Below are 26,672 nucleotides of genomic sequence, written 5' to 3'. Positions count from 1 at the left end.
GGATGGGAAAACATAGATCGTGATACCTGATGTGATTCAATTTCAAAAGGCTATAATTTCACGTATGCTCCGCATGTTTCAGAGTCAAATGTGGCGCTGTTGCGCGTTCTACCTGCTCACGCAGCGCTTATTCTAGTGGTTCACAATCAATGTACTAAATGCATACTATAGTGCACGTTTATGCTAATTGATTGCTTATGCTGATATGACTAATGTTGTACATTATTGACAAAAGTTTACGTTATGGTATTGTAAAATATTGTAAATGGTTGTAAGAACATATCTACCTCATCTAAACTTGAATGAGCAGCCCTCAATAGTAAGCATACACATTACAAAATAAGTGTGCGAGCGTAAGGGACGCTCAGAGGGTTCAGTTGTTAGGCACTAGGGATGTGCATCTCCACAACTGAGGCCGATGCGATACATTTAAGATACATGTGAAGCAGCTACCGATGCGATGCGATACGATTCAGCTAGATGAGCATTTATGGTTAAAATGTGTAAAATTGTAAAAAAAATTTAGAAAATGACTGAAGGTTTCTCTAGATAAGACCCTTATTCCACGTCTGGGATTACGTAAAACGCTTTGAAGCTGCACTGAAACTGTAATTTTGACCTTCAACGTTTGGAGGCCATTGAAGTCCACTATAAGGAGGTGCCGCACGTGATTAAGTTAGCCGTTACGCTTTCTCCAATGGTAAGAGATACAGACCCTCTCATCTCCCTATAATATACAATCTCTGGCGTCACAGCGTTTTCACTCGCGTTGCATTTCGGGAAGGCGTCGCCATATTAGAAGGATACGCTATCCGTTGCCATGGTTACTTTGACAGTGAGACCGAGAGAGATAGCGTGATATTTGTTTGCATTTTTGCAATACGCCGCAGTTTCTTGGAAAGAAATGGAGAAGGAGAAGGTGAAAGGAAAGGGGCTCTATCAGGAGAGACTAAATAACACCGCCGAGCAGCGTCATTTAGAGAAAATGCTTGACATTAACAGCATCGAGCCGTACGACCTGCCAGCTACAGAACTGATGAAAGACCCAGAAGCACCACCTGTCACATACTCTGACATCGTCAATTACCTGGTTTATATGGTATCAGTGCCTACACAATGCAAGAGTTCAGACCCTTTAAGCAATTAGAAGCACATTTTTACGTTTAAGTTATTAGCAAGCAGGATTATTTAGAGAAACTGCTTGACATCACTAACCAGTCTATGACTCAGTAGGCGAAAATATTATTATTTTTACAATAATAAGCATCAGATAAGCATCATTTCGTCAGTTCTGTAGCTGGCAGGTCGTACGGCTCGATGCTGTTAATGTCAAGCATTTTCTCTAAATGACGCTGCTCGGCGGTGTTATTTAATCTCTCCTGATAGAGCCCCTTTCCTTTCACCTTCTCCTTCTCCATTTCTTCCCATAAAACTGCGCTGTAATTTATTTATTAAATTATTCTGCTCTCTCTCTCTCTGTTGGTCTTTATCTCGGGCTGCAGTCGAGGTTACCATAGCAACAGATACCGTATCCTGCTAATATGGCGGCGCCTTCCCAAAATGCAACGCGGAGTGAAAACATCATGACGTAACTCCTCATTCTCTATATTTTAACACTTTAGCATTATTCTGTAAACACTATTTCTGTAAAAAGGCAGTTATTATTAATAATTATGTCAGAATTTTTTTTTTTTTAATAATTATTAAATACATTTTTACATTGATTAGCTCTATAAAATCTACTATGTTTTTATTTTAGATGTATTGAGGCTCATTTGCTTTGTGTGGATATATTCATACATGCATTAACGTTACATTCATTAAAATCGTTCAGTTTACCATGGCGAGGGTAACGGTTGCTTCACGACCAATTTCAAAGTTCAGTGCAACTGCCGCTAGAGGGTTACTGTAAAATTGTGTGATTATTAGGGGAGAACCGGGACGAAAGTAACACGGGACGAAAGTAACAAAGCAATTTTCTCAGAGCTCTGACTACATTTGCGTTCCAAGTTAAGACACGTTCAGCACGCAACCCTTGACGGAGCTGCCAAACATCATGTGATTTCATCATTGTTTCCCGCGGTTAGGACCGAAAAGCAGTTTTCGAATACGGTAAATAAACTGCTGAAGCGGTACATTTTTTCTAATTACAAGTTGTGTTTCTCATTTCATGTGTCACAATAATGATCAATCTACAGGTTATTTAGTGCTGTAACATCCTGAAGTTTGACTTCTCAGTATTTTTCAGTATGAAAGTAAATCGAGTTTAAATGTCAGGAGTTCCTGTTGGGATGAAAGTAACACTTGTTTCTTTTGTCCCTCTGCTAATGTGGTGGCTTTCTCTGCGGTGCAGCATTTATTAAAACATGTTTATGTCATATTATACTAGCAGAATATGCCAAGAGTGAGGGTCAGAAAGACAGACAGAGGTCTGATTCAGCCAGATGTTCATGAGAGGGCGTTTCTGGACATATCTGTTGCTGATTTCTGTATGTCACCATTTATTCACTCAATCTGTTTACATTTACCATAGTCACATTTAGTTTTTAGCCATACCTTAGCTTTTCCACATCCACCTATGAATTTGCAGTGTTTCCATTCAGATGTTTTTATGAATTTATATTTTGAATTTATGCATAAAAACAGCTGGATTGGAAACATGACTGTTACACTATGTTGAGAATTTATATTATGCTAATTTAATTTAGTTTTCATATTGTTCATACTGTTGAAAAATGTTTTATAAAATAAATTGACATTGCCAAAAAAAAAAATTCTAAACAATTCAAGTTTGTTCTGTCGGGTTACTTTTGAAACATTTGATGAAACTGAAATTCTCAATTTTAAATGAAAATGTAATTTATTATTTTTTTGAAAAGATAAAGGACAAAATATGTTTGCAGTTACATATTAACAAGGTCATAGTCAGGTATATTTAATAAAAACAAGACTAACACAAAAAATCTAGCTTGTGTTGTTGTTACTTTTGACCCACCTGTGTGTTACTTTCGTCCCAACTGACGGGGTTGAAAGTAACAATGTGCAATTTATGTTCAAAGTGAAATTATACTGAAGCCGTTCTACATTTGTACAAAATACCACCTGGTATTGATAGACCACACCTGTGAGTTACTGACCACAGCAAAAATATATCGCTGTCTAAAACATTATCTTTTAAAATTACATTTTTGTGAAAAATGGTAGGCTACTTTCGTCCCTGCTCTCCCCATACTTCAAAACTAAAGTCTTAATAATTATTGTACTAGTAGTAGTATTACATTGTCATTAAGAAATATTTAATACCGTACAATAGTAATACAATAGTAGACTACATAGTACATAGTAATAGTAACATGGCTCTGTTTCTGTTACAAGTTAAACCGAACTTTTATTTTGACGGGTTGCTGTGATCTTGAAGTTTATGTGTGTATATGATATGACAATAGTTTTTTCTCAAATTAAACGGTAAAATGCTCATGAAGTGACTCTCAGAGCAGCTCTAGAGATGAAGTTTATGTGTTCATGTCTATGTCGTTCCGAATGGCTCTTTAATATAACTTTGCTACATGCACTCATCTCAGTGAACGTCTCACTCAAAGTCTTAGTTTTTATTCTGCTATTTATTCCATTCAATTTAAGGCGCAGACGTGACGTAGACGTCACACAGACTGCATCAGGCTGAAACTAGCAACAAACTCCTGCGTTGCGCCGGGTGTATGATAGAGCCCCAAGAGTGAGACTAGAAGTACAGCCATATCATGTGACATTCCAGGAAATCTCTTAACATAAACAATGATCAGAGATCCAGAGATCACTATAACATGCAGAGAGAAACGGTTTGGAGACAATAAACACATGATTGCAATAATATATGGTTTATCTAGAGCTGTTCAACGATTAATCACATCCAAAATAAAAGTTTATGTAATATATGTGTGTGTACTGTGTATATTTACTTTGTTTATAAACACATACATGTATATATTTAAGAAATATTTACATGTATATATTTATATAATTTAAATTATATATAAATATTTATTAAGTTGGCTTGAAAGATTATTATTCTTCTTCTTCTTCTTAGACTAAAATTTCTAAATGCTACTCCTCCTAGACTGTTCAAGCTGACTCGAGTTGCCTTATCTTTTCAGACTGATCAGACTTACGGTTTTCCTAAAAATGCTGATTAAATCTTGGAAAAATCCCATTGACTTTCATTGAACTGCCTTGGCTGATCTGAACATTCCGTCCAACTGTCAAAATTCAAATTCAAACACACAGACTCAATTAAACTGCCATTCCTGTTTCTAAGCCATTTAAACTCATTCAAACTCATTTAATCTATCTATCTATCTATCTATCTGACACCCTAGCAACCACCCAGGATACCTTAGCAACCGCATAGCAACACCCTAGCAACCACCCCGAGTACCCTAGCAATCACATAGCAAATTAAAATCTATCTATCTATCTATCTATCTTTTAAAACTACAATTCTAAAACTTAAACAATTTCAAACTGAAAAGCTTCAAACTACAAACTTTTAAAACTTCTTCAAACTTTCTGGACCGGCTTTTTCAAGACAACTTAAAGTTTGTCTACAAACTTTTTGATCTAGTTGATTTTTATATTTTTATATTGTCCCTAAATATATACATGTATATGTATAAATACAAAACAAATATACACAGTACACACACATATATTACATAAACAAACTTTATTTTAATCATGACTAACTGGCTAACAGGTTAAAAAAAATCATTTTTGAGTGAACTAACCCTTTAAATTCATGAATGGTAATTTGAATGAATGAATGTAATAATAGTTTTCCCTGAATTCTATTCCATTTTAATGTTACTTTATGAATTATTGAAATTGCAAAATTCACAGTGACACAGTTTCATGTGAGAGTCGCGTATGATCTTACTCTAGTTCCTCCAGTTTACAGTGAGGATTCTCCAGTACAGCAGAAATCAGCTTCACTCCCGAGTCTCCTAGTTTATTCACAGACAGATTCAGTTGTCTCAGGTGTGAGGGGTTTGATCTCAGAGCTGAAGCCAGAGCAGCACAACCTTCATCTGTGACACCACAATACCTCAACCTGTAGAGAACAATGACACACTCTTCACTCTCTCAGATCAGATCAACACACATTAAGCCTCCAAATCTCCAAAACTTACCATAACCAGTTAAAAAATAAATAAATACCATAATGCTGTCAATATGAAATACATACAAATTCTCATTAGGTCATAAAATACATCAGTTTGGTTTAGGGGATAGAAAATACAGTTTGTACAGTATAAAAATCATTATTTCTATATTAAGTCACCATAAAACGTGTGTGTGTGTGTGTGTGTGTGTGTGTGCATGTTTTTGTGACATATCAGGACACAAATTTGAATAATGACATGGGTATGACATAGGTATTACAAGGAGAGGGTGACGTTTGAGGACATTACCCCATGTCCCCATTTTTTAAAAGGCTTATAAATCATACAGAATGAGTTTTTGTGAGAAAGTAAAAATGTGCACAGTTTCCTGTGATGGGTAGGTTTAGGAGTAGGGTTGGTGTAGAGCGATAGAAAATACGGTTTGTACAGTATAAAAACCATTACGCCTATGGAGAGTCTCCACAATTCACAAAAGCAAACCTGTGTGTGTGTGTGTGTGTGTGTGTGTGTGATTGATGTATTTGTAAACATTTTAAGGAACTCTTGATACTAATGTAATTAATGTCCAATAAAGGCTGTATTAAAGCACTTTTTCAGTCTTTCCGTGACCTAATCTAAAGTGAGAACTCTTTATGGTTAAGAAGTTTTTAACAAAACATTATCTAACTCTTTACATATGAGCTAATTAAACAATAACAATGAATGAAGAACTAATTTTTCGCATATAGTCTATTAATGTATTAACTACAGTTTGTAAACTATTCATTAACTATAAACTAATAGTTTTCAAATTATTTATTAGATGCTTTTTTACTGTATACTTATTATAAAGTGTTACTGTTATTTCAGTCTGGTCGCCGTTAATTGTAATTGTTCCTTTTGTATGCAACGGTGTAATTCTTCAATAAATACAAATAAAGATCAATTTGTCTGATAGCATTATTATTATTATTATTTTTCAAGATTTCTATAGATATATTGTTATCGTGAATTATTTTGGTCATGATAATCGCAGTGAAAGATCTGATATGGTGACAGTCCTGGTTCAGGTGAACCACATAAAACTTCCCTCTTTTCAGCTGCAGATTCACATTTTGAGGCAATGATCACGCTTTTGTAAGGGTGGTCTGTTTGAACAAGCATTACAAGATAAGTTGATTTACACCAAACATTTGTGATTTAAAAAACCGTAAAACTGTATTAAAACTGTAGTAAAATTAAAACTGTAACCTGTGTCTGTTGTCTGGTTTGTAGTTTGTTTGGTTTATTTAACTGTTAGTTTTACTTTCTTTTGCAGGATAATAATATATTTAGATCTAAATTTTCTTTTTTTCAGGTAGACTCCTCACCCCTTCCTTCTACTGCCGGCAGGATCTGACGGTTCAAGCAGGAATCTGTCACTGAACCGCCGGATGGGGTTTACGCCAAAGGATATTTTGTATGCACTATCTACATATTAATCCTTATTCACTTCCAGTCTTTATGATAGAGATGATCTTACCACAGATCCTCCAGTTTACAGTGAGGATTCTCCAGTACAGCAGAAATCATCTTCACTCCAGAGTCTCCTAGATTATTCCCAGACAGATACAGTTTTCTCAGGTGTGAGGGGTTTGATCTCAGAGCTGAAGCCAGAGCAGCACAACCTTCATCTGTGACACCACAATCCCTCAACCTGTAGAGAACAATGACACACTCTTCACTCTCTCAGATCAGATCAACAAGGAATTTCTCAAGATCACATTCAAACTAACAGTGTGATGATAAGGTGAGAGAGACAATGAGAAGAAAATGAATCAATTTAAAGATCAATAAAGTCAGTTTCCTCTGAAATCATATTCTTCTTCTTTTTGCCCCCTGAACACAATATTCAGATACTGAAACTCTGACATCAAATTCTACTACAGATTTATAATAGTGAATAAGAATAATTGATATGACATCTATAGCTCTCCTATCAACACACTGATGTGAGAATCACCCAAATACATTTTTCAGTAACACTTTCTATGAAGCCTGTGTTTATAATGCATTATAAGGATATTCTTAATGCATCATAATGCACACATAATGCCTTATAAACAACCTTATAATGTTGCATCATCTAATGAATATTCATAACTGTAATAATACTTAACTCTCTATGGTTATAAATAAGAGTATGATTATTTATAACACACAATGGACATAATTTTATACACTTAAGTTATAGAGTAATATATATCCCATAGTTTCATATTTTAATTTCCCAAGTCTCATATCTTGACATTGTTTACTGAAGATCTGCACAGTATAATACTGCATCTTATGAGTGGAATTTTACTGCTTAAAGTGACTTGAGCGATGCCTACTGAACAGGAGAGCGTGTGCTGCATCGATTGTGATATTGTCATGCCACAGCTTGAAAGTCTGGATAATTCAGACGATGAGACGACACATGTATCTCACATCACCACACGCATGTGTCGTAGTGCTCTCGTGAGAAGGAGGAAGAGGGGAAATTGTTGAATAAAGTTGTTATTTTGGTTTTTTGCTGCACAAAGTATTCTCGTCGCTTCATAACATTAAGGTTGAGCCACTGTAGTCACATGATCTGAGGGTGAGTAATTAATGACATCATTTTTATTTTTGGGTGAACTAACCCTTTAAGGCAGTGGTCTCAAACTGTCGGCCCGCGGGCCATTTAAGGCCCCCACTCCCCCTCCACCCGGCCCGCAACTGATCTCAAAAATAAAACGTAATCTGGCCCGCTAAATTATTATTATTATTATTCTCTAGTTGTCACATACCATATTCCATATTCAAAAGAATGACATGATTCTTTTAAAAAAAGTGCGCAGGCAGATTTGATGAGAGCTGGTTCGGGGCTTTCGTAGTTTATTTGTTGTTTGGCTGCAAAGTGCGAATGCGAACCGAAAAGTAAAGTGGATGAGGAACACAGACAGTTTCAAGAAAGATGGACATTGCAGTAATTTTTCGTGGAGTTTAATGGAAACGCTACCTGTCTGATATGCAAAGAAAAAGTCGCCGTTCTAAGGGGCCGTTCACATATCGCATCACATAAGCGGCCGCGCCGCTTTCTCCTTCTTTCCAAAGCGCTTTCGCTCCCGTGGCGTCTGTCGTTGATATGCAACCATGAGCTGCGCTCTCCACGATGACGAGGAAGTTTCAGCAAAAGAAAAAAATGATTTCTAGTCCTTGCATTAGCTCTACTACTAGATATATTTATGGAGATGAGAAATAAAAACCCGCCCTGTACAGCTATGATCAGCTGTTCGGCTGAGCTTTCGGTGTTGTTACGGAAAGGACGAAGTTCATCGGTTGGTTCTTGTCACATATCCAATACCTTACTAACTATTAATAAGCAGTAATGAAGTTTGAGGCAAAAGTTTTTAGTTAATAGTGGGAATTGGATCATTGCAACATCAGTTGATGAACAAAATAAGCTACAGAACCAGCGAGGTCAGAGTTTGCTCAATCACGCGACGCTGCAAAAGCACAGAAAAAACATACAGTGCGGTGAGTGCGCTAAATACAGAGGGAAGAAGAAAATCTCACAACATTCTTTCTGTTGGATATAAACACTTCGAAATGGACAATATTTATAAAAGGAGATTTGCAGCATAAAATCTGTCAAGGGATATCGATCGGACACGACCATCACAACCTCCAACTTCAAAAAGGAAAGCCATGTAAGCGAACCTGTTCGTTAGTTAATTTGACCAAATCTAGAGAGAAAAAATGTTCAAAACAGCATGGCTTTATACAATTTATTTTTCAATTGTAACTTAAGGTTGTCAATAGATTAAAATGATAATTAATGATGACATGTTTTATAATTAACGTAATGTAAATTCGCTGACATTTGGCACGTTTTATTGTAAATCATTGTGCTTTAATGCCAAATATTTCGCTCTTTCTAAAGCAGGATCAGACATTATTAGAAATGACACCAGAATTAATAAAATGCAGCCAAAATTCAAGATATGGTGCAAAATGGCCCTAGTATGAGCTTTTTATATTTACTATATGATATTTAAGCAATATTTCCAGAATATTAGCACGGCTGCTAATGTGATATTAATTTTATACAATAGTTCAGTGAACTAAAAGTTAATATTATAGTGACATTTTAGACATAATATTGTCAATATTCTCTGTTTTTGCTCTTTTTCTCCCAACGACAATATCTCACACAAGCCACAGCAAAAGAGGCATGTGTCTCTGCAGCACCAACACACAGTGGTGTTTCCTTACTGAATGAATCCGGAGTTTTGAACAAATCGGTTCAGTGATTCAGTGATTCAGTCACTTGCTTCGTTCCAGAATGAATCGGCCGTTTTGAATGAATCAGTTGAATGAATGCTTCTATGACTCATTCATTAAGACAGTGATTTACTGCCACCTACTGGCTGTTTTATTTTCATAATTAAAAGCATAATTAATTTTTCCCCATCTCATTTTTTTTTCTATATTCAAAATTCTATATTTAAAAAAAAAAAAAAAAAATCTCAACATTTTTAATGCTGTTGTAACTGCAGTGTAAAAAAATCACTTTTGGTTAGAAAATGGTTAGAAAATATCCCTGAAAATCAATTTAAGAGGTCAAATATTGGCTCTTAAAGTAAAGTTAATTTCTGTCACTTCTGTTACGATCACAGTCTGTTCCTGTCAGTTCCTGGACTCCATTTCCCATTCGGACTACGTTTCCCATAGGCCCTCATTCCTGGGACTGATTACGCACACACCTGCACCTCATCACTATTTAAGCCACACACACACACTCACCGCGAAGTCTTGATTTGCCCCGGTGATCATTACTAAGCGTTTTCTTGTGGACTGTTTCCTGGTTTCCGTCGGATTGTTTATTCTTTGTGATTCTCTGCTGCCTGCCCTGAACCTTGCCTGTGTACTGGACTGTGTTTGTTTGCCGCCTGCCCTGATCTCTGCCTGTGACCCGATACTGTTTGTCTGCCGCCTGCCTCGACCATTGCCTGTCCTTGTTTATGTTCTTGCCTTTGCCCCTGTCTACTTGTGTATACACTATTCTTAATAAAGCTGCAAATGGATCACCGCTCTGCCGACCCTTCGTTACAACTTCCCTGCTGCTTCAATATATATCTTTTAAGTTATTAACCAACATTTATCTTTCTGTTAAATTATTTGAATGACTTCTTCAACGTATGTTAAAGCATTTCTTTTCCTTTTCAAACACTAGAAAATAATTTTGAATATTGTCTGTACCTCTCACTGAGAGAAAAGAACATGTTATCAGTATGTTTTGGGAAAGTTTCCTGCTCAGAGCAGAGCTCAGATCAACTTCAACCTTGAAGAAGCTGTGAATCATGTGTATCTGTGTATGTGCGCTAAGTGTTCTGTGCAGGTCCTTTGTACTGGTGGACAACTGGCACTCTTCTTGAGACCAGCAGATGCCATGTCATGACCCCAAAAGGACATCCAGTGCCTAAATCCAGGGTCCCCTCGTCAGCATCGTGACGAATGGAGATATGCTTCTGACTATCTGTCCATGTGTGGAAGATTTCCAAATTTGTCTATTTTTCTTAGCCAATCAGAATCATTCAACCTGAAGTAATGACGTAGTTAGTTGACTCTGTTAGAGTATAATTGTTGTGGAAATGTGAATGTACGCAGAGCGGCCTACAAACTCCTTGTGAGACTTGAAGCTGGCTTCTGCTGATGAAACTGCAAACTATTCTTCACTAAAATTATCTTCAATTTATTATTTTTTTTTAACTCTGACTCCGGGTCTTTATTCATCATATCTGGTCTTTTGGGTCTTTAACTGTAAAATTCTTCTACAAACTGTTAGTTTTACTTTCTTTTGCAGGATAATAATATATTTAGATCTAAATTTTCTTTTTTTCAGGTAGACTCCTCACCCCTTCCTTCTTCTGCCGGCAGGATCTGACGGTTCAAGCAGGAATCTGTCACTGAACCGCCGGATGGGGTTTACGCCAAAGGATTTTTTGTATGCACTATCTACATATTAATCCTTATTCACTTCCAGTCTTTATGATAGAGATGATCTTACCACAGTTCCTCCAGTTTACAGTGAGGATTCTCCAGTCCAGCAGAAATCATCTTCACTCCAGAGTCTCCTAGTTTATTCCCAGACAGATTCAGTTTTCTCAGGTGTGAGGGGTTTGATCTCAGAGCTGAAGCCAGAGCAGCACAACCTTCATCTGTGACACCACAATCCTCCAACCTGTAGAGAACAATGACACACTCTTCACTCTCTCAGATCAGATCAACAGAGACTTCATTATTAAAAAGAAACCAAAAGCACAAATCCCCATGTTTGATATGAGTTTTACTACGTTTGTGTGTGTGTGTGTGTGTGTGTGTGTGTGTGTGTGTGTGTGTGTGTGTGTGTTTGAGTGAGAGGGAAAGCTAATATAAAAACTGAATATAAAAAAATTATGTTAACAAATTATCACATTAAATAATATGGAAAGATGATCACAGAAAAAAGATGGATGTGATGGTCATTAAGGATGAATTCATGTTCTTCATGTTCTTCTATTTATGTTTTTTTTTTTTCAATTTCTAACACACTTTTCTCCAATCTGTATCACATTTTCAAAACTCTAAACACAATTAGCACAACATCCGTCTGTTGTGACCTTACCATAATTCATGTCGTTTTCACACAAAATGCAGTCAATTAACACGTTTCTAAAAGGCTTAAATTTCTTTCTGATCTTATTTACAAATGCTTAAACACAGCATGTCAGAAATGAAGACCCAATGTTACAATCTTTAAATATAGTATAAAACCTCTACTTCTGTACCAACAGCAGCTCAAAAGTATTGAAAAAATCTAGAAAACAAATACTGAAACAATTGATAAGCATTTATAATTAGCAGATATTGAGAAATATTGAGAAATAGCAGATTCCAATCTCAGTTGGAGGAATAGTCAGATGTTGAAGCTCTTTCATTACATGGACATACAGTAAAATAGACACAGACTCATTGTTCAGTGTGGATGAAGAACAACACAGAGGAGCAGAGAGAGAAAAAAAATGTCTGGGTGAGGGAGAGGAATAGATGAAGGAGGAGAAGAGTTGGATCAGGACAAGGGAGAAGAAGAGTTAGGGGAGAGGAGTAAGATTGTGTGCTGGATTGTGCATCTCTATAGTTTTCCTCTTTTACACATGATGAACCTATGAAAGCTTATTTCTGCCATGAATAGAAAATAAAAAGGCAATTGTGACTTTTTATCTCACAATTCTTACTTTTTTTTCTCTCAATTCATATAAGTTAAACATTTAAAATACTTACAGTCTACACCACAGTCTCCGTGCTCACAACATCACAGACATTTATATTTCAATGATTTATAAAAGATGAATCACTGTCTGGCCATCTGGGATTTTGGTATGGAGGTTATGATTATAATTTTTTGGTAGTATTTCACCACATCGTGTGTGTAGCACCGTTTGTTGTTTTCTTTCTGGTATGAGATAGAGTGTTTGGACCCGGAAGTGCTGCCGCGTGACTACCTAACAATTATAATCATAACCAACATCCCAGATGGCCAGACAGTGATTCATCTTTTATAAATCGTTAAAATATTAATGTCTGTGAGGCTGTGAGCACGGAGACTGTAAGTATTTGAAATGTTTAACTTTAAAATGTTAAATGTTTAATATGAATAAATAGCGCTCATAAACGGCCATCGAGATGCCATTCTCAAGTGAAACGAGTCGAGTAGTATTTTAAGCGTTTGTCACATGTCGTGCATGTAAAAGTAGGAAATATGAATGTGAAGTGAATGTGGTCTCGTTTCAAATGCATTGATCAATATGCTTGCGTCGACTTCACTGTAGCCTATGTGTGCTGGTTCCTTTCCGTGTTCTGACCGGTGTCCGAGTCTCAATCAAACACAAACCCATTCATTCAAATGATTAATAATGGGAAATAACAAGCGCTTCCATTTCAGAGTTATCAGATCTGCTGAAGATGTTGCTGTTCATGTTTGCCAGCGCAGGACATTTTACAAATCCAGACCAGACGATGTTCTACGGCCATGTCCAGAATAAAGAGTAGCCTATCCATGCCACAAAGTAGCATACAGTTATTATTATATGATATTACTTAACCCGTGATATAAGATTTTGGCCATATCCAAATCATCCCAGTATCAACGTCAATAGGCTAGTTCTTGTATTTCGGGCACACCACAAGGTGTCACTGTGGCCTCAACGCTTCGCTCTCGCCTACTCTGAGCTCGATTGCTATGTCTGAGGTAAACCACGCCCTCCTCATTACCCTACGGACAAAGAAATGTAAAAATATATAAATGTATAAATAAAGAAATGTAGAAATGAATAAATGTGGAAATGAACAAATATGGAAATAAATACATAAATAAATAAATGTGGATATAAATAAAAATCAAAATGAATAAATGTAGCTATAAATAAAAGAAAAAATGTGAAAAAATAAATAAATATATACATAAAGAAATAAATGTATAAATAATTATTTATTTTTGTTTTTTTGCTTTTCTTTGTATATTTATTTATATATTTATTTTTGCTTTTTTTTTTTTTTTACATTTCTTTGTATATTTATTCATTTATTTTTAATTTTGGCAGACTTGGGATTCCATAGTATTTCACCCTCCATAAATCTCAACATCTTCACAAAGCAAAGCTAAGTTTCCTTTTTAAGCTCTTTCAGTGCTTCCCACATTTTGTGGATGGGAAAACATAGATCGTGATACCTGATGTGATTCAATTTCAAAAGGCTATAATTTCACGTATGCTCCGCATGTTTCAGAGTCAAATGTGGCGCTGTTGCGTGTTCTACCTGCTCACGCAGCGCTTATTCTAGTGGTTCACAATCAATGTACTAAATGCATACTATAGTGCACGTTTATGCTAATCGATTGCTTATGCTGATATGACTAATGTTGTACATTATTGACAAAAGTTTACTTTATGGTATTGTAAAATATTGTAAATGGTTGTAAGAACATATCTACCTCATCTAAACTTGAATGAGCAGCCCTCAATAGTAAGCATACACATTACAAAATAAGTGTGCGAGCGTAAGGGACGCTCAGAGGGTTCAGTTGTTAGGCACTAGGGATGTGCATCTCCACAACTGAGGCCGATGCGATACATTTAAGATACATGTGAAGCGGCTACTGATACAATGCGATACGATTCAGCTAGATGAGCATTTATGGTTAAAATGTGTAAAATTGTAAAAAAATTTTAGAAAATGACTGAAGGTTTCTCTAGATAAGACCCTTATTCCACGTCTGGGATTACGTAAAGCCCTTTGAAGCTGCACTGAAACTGTAATTTTGACCTTCAATCGTTTGGAGGCCATTGAAGTCCACTATATGGAGAAAAATCCTGGAACGTTTTCATCAAAAACCTTCATTCCTTTTCGACTGAAGAGAGAAGGACATGAACATCTTGGATGACATGGGGGTGAGTAAATTATCAGGAAATTTTAATTTGAAAGTGAACTAATCCTTTAAGCCGCCTTTCCACTGCACACGACAAACGACAGCCATTGGACCAGAAGTCATTCATTTCCAATGGAGAGTAGTACAGGGGCTGCGTGGAGTTCCGATCATATGCGAATGCGGAAATTTCGGATCCAATTTGAGCTTCGGATGCGCTGAAATATTTGAACTTCTGCGGCTAGACCGTATGCGACTATATGTAGATTTTAGCTTGATAAAAATGTATTTTTTTAAGAGAAGGCAGACTAGGGAATGTTGTTACTGATGTCACTGCCATTACACGATAGGCTGAGAGGTGCCGCACGTGATTAAGTTAGTCGTTACGCTTTCTCCAATGGTAAGAGATACAGACCCTCTCATCTCCCTATAATATACAATCTCTGGCGTCACAGCGTTTTCACTCGCGTTGCATTTCGGGAAGGCGTCGCCATATTAGAAGGATACGCTATCCGTTGCCATGGTTACTTTGACAGTGAGACCGAGAGAGATAGCGTGATATTTGTTTGCATTTTTGCGATACGCCGCAGTTTCTTGGAAAGAAATGGAGAAGGAGAAGGTGAAAGGAAAGGGGCTCTATCAGGAGAGACTAAATGACAGCGCCGAGCAGCGTCATTTAGAGAAAATGCTTGACATTAACAGCATCGAGCCGTACGACCTGCCAGCTACAGAATTTAATTTTCATATTGTTCATACTGTTGAAAAATGTTTTATAATATAAATTGACATTGCCAAAAAAAAAATATTCTAAACAATTCAAGTTTGTTCTGTCGGGTTACTTTTGAGACATTTGATGAAACTGAAATTCTCAATTTTAAATGAAAATGTAATTTAATATTTTTTTGCAAAGATAAAGGACAAAATATGTTTGCAGTTACATATTAACAAGGTCATAGTCAGGTATATTTAATAAAAACAAGACTAACACAAAAAATCTAGCTTGTGTTGTTGTTACTTTTGACCCACCTGTGTGTTACTTTCGTCCCAACTGACGGGGTTGAAAGTAACAATGTGCAATTTATGTTCAAAGTGAAATTATGCTGAAGCCGTTCTACATTTGTACAAAATACCACCTGGTATTGATAGACCACACCTGTGAGTTACTGACCACAGCAAAAATATATCGCTGTCTAAAACATTATCTTTCAAAATTACATTTTTGTGAAAAATGGTAGGCTACTTTCGTCCCTGCTCTCCCCATACTTCAAAACTAAAGTCTTAATAATTATTGTACTAGTAGTAGTATTACATTGTCATTAAGAAATATTTAATACCGTACAATAGTAATACAATAGTAGACTACATAGTACATAGTAATAGTAATATGGCTCTGTTTCTGTTACAAGTTAAACCGAACTTTTATTTTGACGGGTTGCTGTGATCTTGAAGTTTATGTGTGTATATGATATGACAATAGTTTTTTCTCAAATTAAACGGTAAAATGCTCATGAAGTGACTCTCAGAGCAGCTCTAGAGATGAAGTTTATGTGTTCATGTCTATGTCGTTCCGAATGGCTCTTTAATATAACTTTGCTACATGCACTCATCTCAGTGAACGTCTCACTCAAAGTCTTAGTTTTTATTCTGCTATTTATTCCATTCAATTTTAGGCGCAGACGTGACGTAGACGTCACACAGACTGCATCAGGCTGAAACTAGCAACAAACTCCTGCGTTGCGCCGGGTGTATGATAGAGCCCCAAGAGTGAGACTAGAAGTACAGCCATATCATGTGACATTCCAGGAAATCTCTTAACATAAACAATGATCAGAGATCCAGAGATCACTATAACATGCAGAGAGAAACGGTTTGCAGACAATAAACACATGATTGCAATAATATATGGTTTATCTAGAGCTGTTCAACGATTAATCACATCCAAAATAAAAGTTTATGTAATATATGTGTGTGTACTGTGTATATTTATTTTGTTTATAAACACATACATGTATATATTGAAGAAATATTTACATGTATATATTTATATAATTTAAATTATATATAAATATTTATTAAGTTGGCTTGAAAAAGCCCACTCACTGATCTTCTATTTAAGATTATTCTTCTTCTTCTTCTTAGACTAAAATTTCTAAATGCTACTCCTCCTAGACTGTTCAAGCTGACTCGAGTTGCCTTATCTTTTCAGACTGATCAGACTTACGGTTTTCCTAAAAATGCTGATTAAATCTTGGAAAAATCCCATTGACTTTCATTGAACTGCCTTGGCTGATCTGAACATTCCGTCCAACTGTCAAAATTCAAATTCAAACACACAGACTCAATTAAACTGCCATTCCTATTTCTAAGCCATTTAAACTCATTCAAACTCATTTAATCTATCTATCTATCTATCTATCTATCTATCTATCTATCTATCTATCTATCTATCCATCTATCTATCTATCCATCTATCTATCTAGCTTTTAACCCATTTTAGCCCACCGGCAACTATAGTTGCCGCAGAGTATAGTTGTCATTTTCCTTTTGTAAGTCCTTTTCTAGATGTTTTCCATGTTTTATGTCTCAATGACATGCAAGAAAACAACCAAATACAGGATTTCAAGAACAAAAAAAAGGTATTGACTTCCTTCCTGTCACATGAGGCTGTCAACTTCCTACCCATACTTCTAGGAAGCATATTGAAGGCAAACCCTCCCAAAGAAAAGTAATTTTCATGTTAATATGAAGTATTTTTTGTTGACATATATATATCTACATAATCATGAGGGTCTCTAGAATCATCCAAACAAAACAAATCTTACAATAGATCTACAGTTTTTTGTATACTTAGTCAAAAGTCCAAGCGGCAACTATAGTTGCCGGTGGGCAAATGACTTGCAAGTACATATATCATGGGGAAATGGAGTATACTGTGTTTAATGAGTTAATAAATCAAGGTTATTGGTCTTGTTTAGTGCATTTTGCCTTCATAATATTTTATATTGATATATATTGTTATTTTTTTTTATTTTTTTTTATTTACTTATTTTTTGTTTGTTTGTTTTATGTGACCCTGGACTACAAAACCAGTCATAAGGGTCAATTTTTTTGAAATTGAGATTTATACATCATCTGAAAGCTGAATATATATAAGCTTTCCATTGATGTATGGTTTGTTAGGATAGGACATTTGGCCAAGACACAACTATTTGAAAATTTGGAATCTTAAGGTGAAAAAAAATCAAAATATTGAGAAAATTGCCTTTAAAGTTGTCCAAATGAAGTCCTTAACAATGTATATCCATTCACAAAAATAATTTTTTATACATTTACGGTAGAAAATTTACAAAATATCTTCATGGAACATGATCTTTACTTAATATCCTAATGATTTTTGCCATAAAAGAAAAATCTGTAATTTTGACTCATACAATGTATTGTTGGCTATTGCTACAAATATACCCGTGCGACTTCTTACTGGTTTTGTGCTCCAGGATCACATATAGGAGTAATTTTTTCTAATGAACAATGTAATTTAACTTTTTGATTCACAATGCTCTGTTGGAGCAACTTAATGGCTGCACTTTGTTCTGCATTATGTTCCACCACTTTAAGACAAACGGATTTGTTGTTTGATGTGTTTTCATATTCAAGAGATTATAAGCTAAATGCAGCTTTTTTGTGTTCACATCAAATGTTCTTCAACTTTGATCTGTTGATCTGTTGAAAGCAGTTATTTTGAGTTAGATGCATAAATGTTATCCTCCTATTCAAAGTTTACATTGAGGGGTGCATACAACATATTTGCCCACCGGCAACTATAGTTGCTGCACATTCAAATAAATTTTTTAAGAAAAAAAACAAAAACCTGGGGAAAATAAATGCAGAACATGTTCACATAGGACACTATTAATAGGAATATATGCATGAAATCATTCAGAAAAATTTGGGCACAAATGTGTTAAAACTACAATTCTAAAACTTAAATTATTTCAAACTGAAAAGCTTCAAACTACAAACTTTTAAAACTTCTTCAAACTTTCTGGACCAGCTTTTTCAAGCAAAATTAAAGTTTGTCTACAAACTGTTTTATCTAGTTGATTTTTATATTTTTATATTGTCCCTAAATATATACATGTATATGTATAAATACAAAACAAATATACACCGTACACACACATATATTACATAAACTTTATTTTAATCATGACTAACTGGCTAACAGGTTGAAAAAAAAATCATTTTTGAGTGAACTAACCCTTTAAATTCATGAATGGTAATTTGAATGAATGAATGTAATAATAGTTTTCCCTGAATTCTATTCCATTTTAATGTTACTTTATGAATTATTGAAATTTCAAAATTCACAGTGACACAGTTTCATGTGAGAGTCGCGTATGATCTTACTCTAGTTCCTCCAGTTTACAGTGAGGATTCTCCAGTCCAGCAGAAATCATCTTCACTCCCGAGTCTCCTAGTTTATTCCCAGACAGATCCAGTTCTCTCAGGTGTGAGGGGTTTGATCTCAGAGCTGAAGCCAGAGCAGCACAACCTTCATCTGTGACACCACAATCCCTCAACCTGTAGAGAACAATGACACACTCTTCACTCTCTCAGATCAGATCAACAAGGAATTTCTCAAGATCACATTCAAATTAACAGTGTGATGATAAGGTGAGAGAGACAATGAGAAGAAAATGAATCAATTTAAAGATCAATAAAGTCAGTTTCCTCTGAAATCATATTCTTCTTCTTTTTGCCCCCTGAACACAATATTCAGATACTGAAACTCTGACATCAAATTCTACTACAGATTTATAATAGTGAATAAGAATAATTGATATGACATCTATAGCTCTCCTATCAACACACTGATGTGAGAATCACCCAAATACATTTTTCAGTAACACTTTCTATGAAGCCTGTGTTTATAATGCATTATAAGGATATTCTTAATGCATCATTATGTTTGTAGCGTGATCCATTAAAACGTACTATATATATATATATATATATATTTCAATTCAGACCTAGATATTGTTACTATTACTCCACTAGGTCTGAAATATATTGTTCGCTGCAAACATGATGATCTTAAATTTATTAATTATTAATTTACTATTAATAAATGTGTAAAGTTGCATAAAATGGAAATACTCAATAAAGTAGGCTAACTATGTTACCTCAGATGGTTGAATAGTTGGATTCCAGAACCGGTAAAATAAAACGTATATAAGACAATACAACATTTACTGTAGGTGTAATGAAGGGCTGACAGCGTGAGGATCCATTTGCAGTTTCTTTATTGTGACAACAAAGCACAAGGCAGACAAGGGCAAGACAGTAGCGGAAACAGGGACAGGCTTGGGTCGAGGCAGGCGGCAGACAAACAGAAACTTTCAACAGGCAGAGTTCAGGGCAGGCAGCAGACAAACGTAATCCAGGAAACAGGCAAGGTTCAAGGCAGGCGGCAGAGGTTCACAAATGATAAACAGTCCAATCGATAGCAAGGTAACAGTCCACAAGAAAACGCTCAGTAGTGATCACCGGGGCAAATCAAGACTTCGCAATGAGGTGGTGTGTGTGTGAGTCCTTTATAGTCCAGGTAGTGTGCTAAGCTGTATGTGGCAGCTGGTGATTGGTGTGGAGTGTGCATGTGATTGGCAAGGAGGATTATGGGAAATGGAGTCCAGGAACTGACAGGAACAGACAGTGATCGTGACAGTAGGAGCCATACAGTTTACTGGTGACTTAATTTAAAAAACTGTTCTATTGCGCTTCTCATTCGCCGATTTTGGGTGAGTAAGATGTGAAGGATTCTATGGTCCAGTTAGTATTTTCAGCCCATAATGGTGGCCGCGCTACCGGAGCGCCATCTAGTGGCTGTTACCCAAAAAATATCAAAGTGTCACCTCTTGGGTTCTATACTCTTTGTCCACGATGACGAGGAAGTTTCAGCAAAAGAAAAAAATGATTTCTAGTCCTTGCATTAGCTCTACTACTAGATATATTTATGGAGATGAGAAATAAAAACCCGCCCTGTACAGCTATGATCAGCTGTTCGGCTGAGCTTTCGGTGTTGTTACGGAAAGGCCGAAGCTCATCGGTTGGTTCTTGTCACATGACCTGCGGCGCACTTGTGGCATTCTGAAAGATGTTTTCATCTCGCCGCGGCATAGGCGCGCCTGGAAAAACGAGCGCGCCGCACCGCATGCGCGTCGCGACCACGTCGCTTCTATTATGAGCGCGCTTGCTCAAATTATAGTAAAAGCTCACGCGCAAGTCGCGAGCGTCGATTTGAACCACCGGAACGCGTCCGATGCTACCAATAAACATTACCGATGCTCAAACAGTATCTTGGGCAAATGTGGCTCAGCTGTGTGAGCAGAAGCGCTGCAGGTGTCTGACAAGAAATAGAATAGTGTACAAATGTATTCAGGGATTGCATTTGTTCAGTACAGTGTTGTTCAGTGCAAGATTTTGATGTTATTTAAGCTAACATAAAGTAAGGGAAAATATTTGCACTAACTGTTAAAAACTAATACTGTATATAAAAATGATAGAGACACTGCTGTTTACATTTCTTTAAGTATGGCAAAAATATTTTAGTAATGAAATTTGAAGTAAATGAGAAATAATGCAAAGGAAAGTAAATTTTCAGAAATGTTGTGCTTTCTTGTGCTTGAATGTTAAAATGGCCCTCCTATGAGGTGTCAATCACAGCAACGGCCCCAGCCAATTTGAGTTTGAGACCCCTGCTTTAAGGATTTTACACTTGCTTGACTAAATGAAGAAAATGATTGACTTTGACTTAAGATCCAATGACTCGAGACTTGACTTGAACTGTCTGACTCGAGAATGACTTTATAACAAATAATTAAAATGATTTTTATCAAAGTCATCACAGCGAACACTTTAGTTTAGGGTCCAATTCTCACTATTAAAGTTGCTAATTAGAATGCATATTACTAGGATATTGGCTGTTTATTAGTACTTATAAAGCACATATTAATGCTTTATTCTGGGTGCGAACTACGGGGGAGCTAGGGGGAGCTCGGCTCCCCTTAATAAGACATGGGCTCCCCTAAAAACATGATTTGTGAAGTTTTGGGGGATCTCAAAAAATATTGACGTGTTATTTTGACGTGCAATTTCAGTTTTGTGTAATGTGATCATCGTGGATTATTATGTGTAAAATTGCAAAAATATCATTTCAATAAACATATACATGCTATTCTTGTCATGAGCATCAAGGTGTGGGGGCGCTGCGGTGCAAAATCCACTCATGTTTAGTACATGTTAACTCGAACAGCAAAGGAAGCTGATCCCAGGCCTGTGTTAAGGTGAGGCATGTTATTCGCAATTATGTGTTTGGGTTGTTATAGCTCTGCGTGACTCGATGTATTAGACCTAATTTAACAGAGGAATTCTGGTATTCTTCTGTAGCCTGACGAGTAACTTTAACCGTTGTTCTTGTGAACTCAAAGACAGCCTGATGCTTTGTTTATAGACTATTTGTGGGTGGCTGTTTGTTGTTTCACCTATCAATTCGTGTCGATAATGTATAATAGGCTAAATCCTGTATAGTGATTTATCCTATATAGTGCTTGCATAAAGCTGTTATGTATTTTTGTAACTCATTGTAAGCCCTCTTTTGAGGCACGCGCAAGCGCACGAATACACGAATACTTTGGGGCTTCCCCCAAAGTCCATGGTATAGTTCAAACACTATGACCGCTTAATCTTAATATCTTAACATATCCAATACCTTACTAACTATTAATAAGCAGTAGGAATTGGATCCTAAAGTAAAGTGTGACCTCATCACAACATCAGTTGATGAACAAAATAAGCTACAGAACCAGCGAGGTCAGAGTTTGCTCAATCACGTGACGCTGCAAAAGCACAGAAAAAACATACAGTGCGGTGAGTGCGCTAAATACAGAGGGAAGAAGAAAATCTCCCAACATTGTTTCTGTTGAATATAAACACTTCGAAATGGACAATATTTATAAAAGGAGATTTGCAGCATAAAAACTGTTAAGGGATATCGATCGGACACGACCATCACAACCTCCAACTTCAAAAAGGAAAGCCATGTAAGCGAACCTGTTCGTTAGTTAATTTGACTAAATCTAGAGAGAAAAAAATGGTCAAAACAGCATGTCTTTATACAATTTATTTTTCAATTGTAGCTTAAGGTTGTCAATAGATTAAAATGATAATTAATGATGGCATGTTTTATAATTAACGTAATGTAAATTCGCTGACATTTGGCACGTTTTATTGTAAATCATTGTGCTTTAATGCCAAATATTTCGCTCTTTCTAAAGCAGGATCAGACATTATTAGAAATGACACCAGAATTAATAAAATGCAGCCAAAATTCAAGATATGGTGCAAAATGGCCCTAGTATGAGCCTTTTATATTTACTATATGATATTTAAGCAATATTTCCAGAATATTAGCACGGCTGCTAATGTGATATTAATTTTATACAATAGTTCAGTGAACTAAAAGTTAATATTATAGTGACATTTTAGACATAATATTGTCAATATTCTCTGTTTTTGCTCTTTTTCTCCCAACGACAATATCTCACACAAGCCACAGCAAAAGAGGCATGTGTCTCTGCAGCACCAACACACAGTGGTGTTTCCTTACTGAATGAATCCGGAGTTTTGAACAAATCGGTTCAGTGATTCAGTGATTCAGTCACTTGCTTCGTTCCAGAATGAATCGGCCGTTTTGAATGAATCAGTTGAATGAATGCTTCTATGACTCATTCATTAAGACAGTGATTTACTGCCACCTACTGGCTGTTTTAATTTCATAATTAAAAGCGTAATTAATTTTTCCCCATCTCATTTTTTTTTCTATATTCAAAATTCTATATTAAAAAAAAATTATCTCAACATTTTTAATGCTGTTGTAACTGCAGTGTAAAAAAATCACTTTTGGTTAGAAAATGGTTAGAAAATATCCCTGAAAATCAATTTAAGAGGTCAAATATTGGCTCTTAAAGTAAAGTTAATTTCTGTCACTTCCCTGTAGGTGACATTCCATAAAATATATATAAGCAAAGTTAAACATAATGACATTTACTAATAAACCAATATAATTAATGCATCACACTTGTGAATTCACCTTCAACATTTTTCATCTCTGATGGTCTGAGGGTGAGTAGATCAACAGCAGATTTTCATTTTGGGGTGAACTATCCCTTTAATTCTCTTTGCTCCTGAATTAAACGTTGTCAAAAGTTATCAACCAATCAGAATAGACCTCCACGCCTGACCGATGAAAATGATACAGGAAATCTTATTGGCTGTAAGTGAAATGCACCAGAAAGTCTTTTGAAATATCAAAGGTGGCTCTTTAATTTCTTTACAATGTTAGAAATGTTTCAGAATGAGGCATTTGTATGATTTGCACATATAAATAACCTAGTCTGTGTAACTGCATCACTACATTGTACAGACATTACAGGTCAAACCCCTCTGATGTTCGATTTATTCAAATAAACATATTATATGGCTCTTAAGACACACTGTATATAAAAAAATCAGTGTTGGCATTTCGAATTCCTCAACTGAATTAAGGTAATTTGTTTCATTTGTTTTTATTTAATGTTTACTTGTCTTTTTTGTAAATTCAATTCAGTTTGAAAGTCAGTTTGAAATCAATCTTCCTTGTGCTGCATGTAAGCTATTGCAACAAAGTTACTCTATTGTGAAGACAAATACACAGAGTGAACAAATGTTTAAGTGAGATTATTGTAATGGTAATTAATCAACGTTTAAATATGTAAACAAAAGCCTAAATTCAAATCTGTTCATCAGATAAAGTGGACGTGTCTCTTCAGAAGACTTGAATTAAACCATCCATTCAAATGGATTACTGTTACAACGAGTCTTGTGCTTTTTGAAGCTTGAAAATAATGATGGCCTTGACAAAATGGATGGACAAAAATTGAGATATTAAAATATCTATATGGCAGTATACAGTATGTTGCGGTTTTCCCCATGGTATTGAAAATGATACTGAATATTGATATTTTTCAAGGTATCGTATTGAAGTTAGAAACTCCAGTATCGTGACCACTAATTCATGTACTTTGTCAATAAGGTAAAACTTTGCTATTTTCTACATAGATCTATGATTTGATTGAATATATATTGGTACAGTAATTCATTAAATATCACCAGCTAAAAAGTAACCAGTAACTAGTACTCTGAGTAGTTTTTGAGAAGAGTACTTTGTACTTTTACTTCAGTACTTTTTGACACCAGTAATTTTACTCGTAATTGAGTATTCAGCAATGTAACAGTACTTGTATTTAAGTACAGATTTTCAGTACTGACAGAAGGAAGTTATTTCAAACTGGTCGCCATTAAGTGTAATTGTTCCCTTTGTATGCGATGGTGTGATTCTTCAATAAATGAATAAATAAATAAAATAAAGATCAATTTGACTGATAGCATTATTATTATTTTTTTTTTTTCAAGATTTCTATAGATATCAAAATATTTTGTTATCGTGAATTATTTTGGTCATGATAATCATGTAAAAATGATTCAGGTGAACCACACTCCACTTCCCTCTTTTCAGCTGCAGATACACAGTTTGAGGCAATGCTCACGCTTCTGTAAGGGTGCTCTGTTTGAACAAGCATTACAAGATCAGTTGGATTACATCAAAATATTTGTGTTTTTTTGTTTGTTTGTTTTTTTAAACCCTCTTCACTGTAACCTGTGTCTGTTGTCTGGTTTGTAGTTTGTTCGGTTTATTTAACTTGAAGGGGTGGATTCTGGAATCCACTGCCGCTTTAATATATATCTTTTAAGTTATTAACCAACATTTATCTTTCTGTTAAATTATTTGAATGACTTCTTCAACGTATGTTAAAGCATTTCTTTTCCTTTTCAAACACTAGAAAATAATTTTGAATATTGTCTGTACCTCTCACTGAAAGAAAAGAACATGTTATCAGTATGTTTTGGGAAAGTTTCCTGCTCAGAGCAGAGCTCAGATCAACTTCAACCTTGAAGAAGCTGTGAATCATGTGTATCTGTGTATGTGCGCTAAGTGTTCTGTGCAGGTCCTTTGTACTGGTGGACAACTGGCACTCTTCTTGAGACCAGCAGACGCCATGTCATGACCCCAAAAGGACATCCAGTGCCTAAATCCAGGGTCCCCTCGTCAGCATCGTGACGAATGGAGATATGCTTCTGACTATCTGTCCATGTGTGGAAGATTTTTCTTAGCCAATCAGAATCATTCAACCTGAAGTAATGACGTAGTTAGTTGACTCTGTTAGAGTATAATTGTTGTGGAAATGTGAATGTACGCAGAGCGGCCTACGAACTCCTTGTGAGACTTGAAGCTGGCTTCTGCTGATGAAACTGCAAACTATTCTTCAGTAAAATTATCTTCAATTTATTATTTTTTAACTCTGACTCCGGGTCTTTATTCATCATATCTGGTCTTTTGGGTCTTTAACTGTAAAATTCCCCTACAGTTAATGGTGGAGTGAATGCGAGCAATCATTCTTCGGTGACATCCTCGACTAACCAACAAACAAGGTAGGAAGCCGTTTTATTATTTTGTTAGGGCTGTCTGGTTGAAAGGGTTGAGAGAACTGGGAAGTGAGACGGTGAGTTTACGTACACACTCAGACGTGAGTGTGGTACACCAGATCATTGGATACAGGCTGGTGTCACGCCATCAGAGAGAGATGGTGGGTGATAACTCCACTCCATTAAGGTGTTGGAGGAACACTGGAAGCCAGAGGCAGAAGGTGTTGAAATAACTCCTTCCTATTGAAGGGTAGGAGGTCACTAGTAAGCTGGTTTCTACTAGTGTCTCATGAACCAAAGTTCTCTGACTCTTCCATTCAGACAGGGGCGCCCCGAATTTAGTGATTCAGGAAGTTAGAGATTAAGCTTTTAGTTAAATATGACAAAATACAGATAGGGATAGGGTTGTTTGGTCAAGGATGCATCAGGAACGATCCTGACGAAAATAAAGATTGTGACCCTAATTGGAT

General features: G+C 35.9%; 1 protein-coding gene across 50 annotated transcripts in view; it reads right to left on the bottom strand.

Annotated features, from left to right (window-relative positions):
- The window catches only part of LOC127498610 (NACHT, LRR and PYD domains-containing protein 12-like), a 362,780-nt gene that overhangs the window by 240,614 nt on the left and 95,494 nt on the right, over positions 1-26,672 (bottom strand). For 20 of the 50 annotated variants that reach the window (XM_051868169.1, XM_051868171.1, XM_051868170.1 and 17 more), the window contains 4 exons: positions 19,030-19,203; positions 11,230-11,403; positions 6,679-6,852; positions 4,931-5,104 (listed from right to left, as the gene is read on the bottom strand). The exons of 2 other annotated variants lie outside the window; for them this stretch is intronic. In XM_051868169.1, coding sequence (XP_051724129.1) covers positions 4,931-5,104; positions 6,679-6,852; positions 11,230-11,403; positions 19,030-19,203 — 696 coding nt within the window. The remainder of the gene's footprint in view (positions 1-4,930; positions 5,105-6,678; positions 6,853-11,229; positions 11,404-19,029; positions 19,204-26,672) is intronic. 28 more of the 50 variants (XM_051868185.1, XM_051868154.1, XM_051868168.1 and 25 more) reach the window with 16 other exon arrangements.

Source organism: Ctenopharyngodon idella, chromosome 17 (genome assembly GCF_019924925.1).
Source record: "Ctenopharyngodon idella isolate HZGC_01 chromosome 17, HZGC01, whole genome shotgun sequence".
NCBI classification, from domain to species: domain Eukaryota; kingdom Metazoa; phylum Chordata; class Actinopteri; order Cypriniformes; family Xenocyprididae; genus Ctenopharyngodon; species Ctenopharyngodon idella.
The sequence above is the reverse complement of the archived record's forward strand: the minus strand, read 5'-3'. Positions and strand labels throughout refer to the sequence as shown.